This window comes from Manacus vitellinus, unplaced genomic scaffold (assembly GCF_001715985.3).
Source record: "Manacus vitellinus isolate BGI_N305 unplaced genomic scaffold, ASM171598v3 scaffold_2_pilon, whole genome shotgun sequence".
Classification (NCBI taxonomy): domain Eukaryota; kingdom Metazoa; phylum Chordata; class Aves; order Passeriformes; family Pipridae; genus Manacus; species Manacus vitellinus.
Window position 1 is genome coordinate 52,016,004 of NW_021940208.1, and position 6,000 is coordinate 52,022,003.

A 6,000-nucleotide genomic window follows, 5' to 3' on the forward strand; every position below is an offset into this window, starting at 1 on the left:
ACTTCAATGTAATTCAATAACAAGTTTAATAGTAAGACCTTAATTACAGGACAGCACTCTTAAAAAAAAAAAAGGAAAAACAGCAAGAAAAAAAAGACTGAGTATACTTATATATTAAAACCAAAGCTCACCACATAGAATAGCTAAATGTGAACTGATAAGTCAGACAGGTCCTGCCTGCAAACTTCTGCAATACCAAGCAATTAATTTAAAGTATTCTTCAGAGACCAGGAGACATGTAGTGGAACATGGAATATTTTGAAAGTAAAGTTCATTTTCTTCTGGTTTCAGATAAATGAATAAAGATAAAGTCTGAGGTTTAGACGTGTGTATCAAAGGCATTTTTGAGAGGTACTGTTTGTTATCACCAATAGTACTTTCAGGAAAAGCATATCTTGCTGGACTGAGAAATCCCCCATGATTTTCACACTTTGCTATGAGAAGTGACTGTGTCAAAGGTGAGGGATAGTGTTGAGGAGACATGGGGAAGGAGAAAGCAACACCCAATTAAAAGTTTTAGGTTGAGTGTTATTCAGTGTAAATTTTATTGATTTTTATCATCTAATATAATTGGTGAACTCGGTGAAAAGCTTTTTTTCTGTGAATGGGGTCACCCTCCCAGAATGCTAAAGATGTCTTAAATAGAAATATACTATTTAACAAGCCTTTCATTGCATTAAGCCGAGGCTTACATACATGATTAATGAATAAAGGCAGTATTTTCAGTATATTGTTTAAAAGAAAAGCAGTTTACCACATAAATCATGACATGAACCAATAGCATGTGTCTAAGTCACATAGCTAGATGTCAAATTATTTTCTGTTCTGATTCTTAAGCTAAGAATTATCTAAAGATCCAACACATTAAAATAATAATTTCCTGATTGAGTCTTATAAATGAATATACAAAACACCAGAAAGCCCAGCAAAACATTGCATTAGTCACAAAGTATTTGAGTTTCAAGTTTCACCTCTACACTCTTCGGAGTAGCCCACGCACAAGCACATCAACACACACGGCTATCAGACAGCTGGACGTGCCATCCGCTTCTCTCTCTCGGCCACCCGCACGGATCAAAAGGCTCCAGAGGGACCCAAAAGCACCAAGTCAGGGCGCGGGGCAGAGAGAGGCTTCTCCCCTCCTGATCTCGGCTGTTTGGGCTGCCTTGCAGCACCTTGGACAGCGGTCTCCGGGCCCGCCGCTCAGCCAGTATAGCCCAGCCCAGCCCAGCCCAGCCCAGCCCAGCCCAGCCCGGCCCAGCCCCGCGCCAGAGGGCTCATCCCCTGCCCTCCGCACCTGCACTAGCTGGGCACTTGCACTGCCCACCAGACTCCCTGGAAAAAGGGAAAACCCACTAAGTCGCACCCTTGGTTGGGGTTTTCTTCCTTTCTTCTGCTGGAATATCTTTCATTTTTAACACAGACTGGTCGGCCAAATTCTCAAAACATAGAGCAATACCGTCTGGCACTCAGAACTGGAGAGATGTAGGTCGTTGGCACTGTGTTTGTCTAGCTCATTTAAGTTTCACACAATCATCTTAATGTCAACAACTTTTTCCCCATCATTAGACAAATATTCCTTCTCATTGGGTGTCTGCAGGGGAAATCATTATACAGCATACATTTACTGTTCTGTTCATTTTCAACATCTTTTACACTTTCATATTCTGTAGAGCAACTGCGCACTTTGCAGTAAAGTTCAGCCAAACTAAACTGTGACACAAAAAAATCACTTTAAGCAAGTAGATGTTGATCGTTTGGCAGCACAGAATAGTAGGTCAGTTTCTACTTAAAGAGCTACTGAAATGGTAAAGATGTCCTTACAGCAGTAGACATCTATTTACATTTGACACCCTTTTTTACTTTTCCAATTCACTCTGGAAATAAAATGGATTTACATTATCAGTAACTGAGTACATAGTATATATACAATGAGTGTGTACACACACAGTTTGCAACCTAAAAACAGTGGAATCAAAACTACTGATGAATCTACCTTATTCTTGTCAGGTTTAACAAGAACAAATAAATATAGCAACTTTCCTACTTTATCCAATTAGATAATGGGCTAATTCAGCTCCTAGAGGAATTGTGGATTGATTTTTGTGGCAAAGACGTGAAAATTACACTAACGTATTGGTGAATGGGATTCTTTAGGCATGGACTGTTACCATGAAATTATTTGAGAAGGCCCTGCTGAAGTTACAAAGCGCAGAGGTACTCTAGGCCTCCTGTTCAGAGCAGTGATGCCTGTGCACTGTTGTGTTTAACTGCTAAAGCAGAATTTGGTTCAGACTGGTTAGTGTAGGGCTACAGTAGTTGAGATAATCCAGTTCAGGGCAGAAACCATTCACCTCAATAAGTACTGAAACGGGGAAAGAAGGATGCAGGTAGCTATTTTAGGTGCTCAGGACAACACTTTTTTCTGCCCTGTCTTGAGAGATAGGCCAACTAATCTTGTGCAAAAGTAGAGAGAAGGCAACAACAAGAGACAAAGTAGGACCCTCTGCCTTCTAGCACAGGAAAAGAAAAACCTCTGGATCTCTTTGAGCCGTCACCAGTGGCACCAAAGAAAAGAGTTGTGTCTTATCAAAACGTTGTTACCATCACTTCCCAACCAAGGGTCATTGCGCTGCCCTTAAACAGACACCCTCGTCCTCCAGCTTTTCCCAGGTCCACAGATTTTGGCAGAGCACCTGGAAGCACGGTCCCGCTCTCCGCTCCCGAGGCTGCCCGGTGCCACGCCGCTCCGCCGCCCTAGGGCACCGCCGTCCCCGGGGCCAAGTGCCCGACGGAACCCATCCGGAGCCTCCGGAGTGTGCCCTGGCCGCCGCACGGGGACGAAAGCCCAGTTCTGGGGGGCAACCCCGCGGCCCACACCACGGCCCGGAGGGCCGGCGGCCAGGGCAGCACCGTCGGGCAGTCCGGCCTCGACCGCCTCTCCGAGCCCCGCTCATTGTCATGCAGCCCCTGTCGCTGCCTGCCGCCAAGCCGCATCCGAGCCCGCTGGAAGCCGGCAGCCGAGCCGGAGCCAATCGCATATTCATGAGGAGGGGGAAATCCAGCGCTACGCTCCCAGAGGACCGAGGATCACTTCTTTTTGCTTTTTCCCAAGCTTCCCCCTCTCTCTTCCTCCCTTTTAACAACGCGCTAACGGGGGCATCCCAGCCGATACACCCCACAGCTCCGCCTGCACCGTACGAACCGCGGCCGCCGGCGCCAGGGACGAGACCGAAGCAGGCACAAGCAGGACCACGGCAGCCAACAATCAAGCCGAGGGAGGCACGCCAGCCCGCCAGCCAGGGACAGGAAACACAGCAGGGGCTCCTACCTTACAATCCTCAGGACACGATTTCACCGAGTACTCATCCGACTGTAAATATTTCTGGAGCATAACCTCAAACTCTTCATATTTCTCCTGAGCGTGCTGGTCGTAGCGCTGGTAAGCCTGGACGCACTGGCTGCAGGAGCCTTCCCCCCTCAGCACCACATCCAGACTGCAGTTCAAAGTGTCCGGATTGGACAACCCGGCAAACAACTCCCAAAGTGTGTAGGAATTACAAAAGGAAAGGTAAAAATCCGTCAGGTCCCAGCCGGGCGCCGGGCTCTGCCCCGCACCCGGTGGCGGCCCCGACCCCCATGCGCGGCGGGCACATCCGCCTCCGCGTCCCCACAGCTGAAGCACTGCCACGACGAGGACCCCGGGGGGGGACACGTCTCAGGGGCCTGTGGGTGGAGTTCCCTATGGAAAGCAAGCTTTGTCCGTGGCCGGGGCCTCGGTGCCGTTGTTGCGGCTGCCGCGGGCTGCCGCCACCAGCTTGCTGCCGGGGAGGCGGGAGGGCGGGCGAGGGGGGGCGAGGAGTCCGGGGCGCGGGGGGCGCTCGGCTCCCCGCATGCCCGCAGACAGCTCCGGCTCCGCGGCTCCGGCTTCTCGGGCGGCGGCTGCTCCTTCTCTCCGGTCCCCGTGAATTTGGCCTCGGCGCAGAACCACAAGTGATCAGAGAGCAGGACCGTGAAAAACAAGAGCGATGCCAGGGACAGTCGCCATTTCTGAGCCCTCTCTGAATCCGTGAAGGGTTTCTCGTTCTCCCGGGGTGCGAACCAGATTTTTAAGCCGTCATCATACTGCCGACTACACATCCAAGCACCCCTGGTCATATTTTGGGAACGCACAGCCCTGGCCGACTCCACCGTGAGGGCTCCTTTGCCAGTGTCACCACAATATGCATTGACTTAAAAGATTGGGGGGATTTTCTTGTCTGCCTTCCCTTCTCTCTCTCGCTCTTTCGCTCTCTCCCTCTTCCACTCTCCCCCCTCTCTCTTTCTCCCTCTTCTTTCTTTCTTCCTTCTTTTTCTTCCTCTGAGATAATGTTGGTTTTCGCCGGTGGCTCTACCTTGGTCTCACCACAAGAAGCAGCCCCAGTCCATCCAAAGCGGAGTGCCGTGGAGAAGATAAGAGCAATAACGCAGAGAGAGGAGGAGGGAGAGGAGATGGTGGTGGTGGTAGTGGTGATAGTTGGTGGTGGCAGGGCTGCGCGACTGGTCCTTTGCCCCTCTCACCCAGGCATGGTCAGATCGCAGCTCCCCATCTCCCTCCTGAGAAAAGCCCACTGCCTCCGGACAACCGCATGCCGCGTCCCCCGCTGCCGACGGACGGCTCCGGGAGGGCTCCTCGCCTCTTCTTCCTCCCTGCCGCCGCCGCTGCTCCTCTTCCTCAGCCCCGAGCCGCGGCACAGATGCCTGCACCGCTGTCCTAGTCTCCTCTTTCTTCTCTCCCCCCTCCGCTCTAACTGGAGAGACGCTGCTGCAAGGCTCCCGGAGCGCTGCTGAGGATGCTGAAGAGGAGGAGGAGGAAGAGGAAAGGAGGAGGAGGCTGCCACGGGGCCGCCGCCGCTGCTGCTGGTTGACAATGGGCTGCGGGCTGCCGCCGCTGCTGCCGCCGGGCGCGGTGTCCCCGGGCGCACGGGGCGGAACTGCCTGGCTGGGGGCCCCCGATGGGCACAGGCATCTTGGGCCCCTGGGCTAAGTTGCCGCCATCTTCGTCCTGGAGAAACACTTTTTTGGGGGGAGCTCTCCCTTTTGCGTCATCTCCTCCCGCGCCGAGATCTCTCTATCCTGGCGCATTGGCAGCAGCAGCCACTCTGTCTCCTCCTGCCTGAGGAGGAGGAGGAGGAGGTGGGAGAGGCACTGGGGACCACATGGCCCCTCCAAAGGGCTTCATCGGTGCAACTCTTTCTACTCATCTCACCGAAGGGACTGCTCGGTACCACTCTCCACCCCTCTCTCCTTCCCATTGTGGCCATGGAACACCATGTCCATGCAGGATACTGTCTGGAGAGGTCTGTTGCCGTGTCTGTCCTTGTCATAGCAAATCACAAATATCATATGAAACTCCGGGCTCTGCATCCTGGCCGGTTATGGCCACACAGTAAAATGCCTGATCACAGCTGCTTGTCTTTCAGTCAGCAAACTGGAAAGGAAAATGACCATAAACTCCAAGCTGTTCCCCCAGGAGAAGATTTGCAGAACCTCGGTCCAGCACTTGAGCTGGGTAAATACTACCAGTCTGTGTGTGTCCCAGTTTAGATGTCAGTGCCTAGAGATGAAGACAGAAAGGTCAGGCTTAGCTCTCCTGCTAGGGTGATGAATCGCTGATGATTTCCACTTGGACCCACTGCAGAAATCAACCACCTTCTGTCCTTTCTCTGTCCTGAGAAACTGTTAATGGCCCTTGAACAAGGTGTATAATGTATCCCAAAAGGCGACTTGTCATATTTTTTGGTTAAAAAAAGATTTTTTTTTCTTAACAAACATGACCATGTATAAGCTGATATAGCTTGGTGATAGTTCTCAAATTCAACTTTGAAAGCTGTAGTGGAAAGAAATCTAAAACTAAACCATACCAGAGGAGAACAAAACTTGTACTGTTTCTGACTGCAGCTGTCGTTAACTGAGGGGTGAGCTTACGAAGGAATGTACTGAAATTTCTGTCACTTTGAG

The 6,000-nt window shown here is 51.2% G+C and overlaps 1 protein-coding gene across 1 annotated transcript in view; it reads right to left on the bottom strand.

The window, feature by feature from the left end:
* FAM155A (family with sequence similarity 155 member A) overlaps positions 1 to 4,768 on the bottom strand; it is a 452,344-nt gene extending 447,576 nt beyond the window's left edge. The window contains 4 exon segments of the mRNA XM_018071032.3: positions 3,332 to 3,657; positions 3,660 to 3,731; positions 3,734 to 3,878; positions 3,880 to 4,768. Coding sequence (XP_017926521.2) covers positions 3,332 to 3,657; positions 3,660 to 3,731; positions 3,734 to 3,878; positions 3,880 to 4,158 — 822 coding nt within the window. The 5' untranslated portion in view covers positions 4,159 to 4,768.
* Positions 4,769 to 6,000: the final 1,232 nt, after the last annotated feature.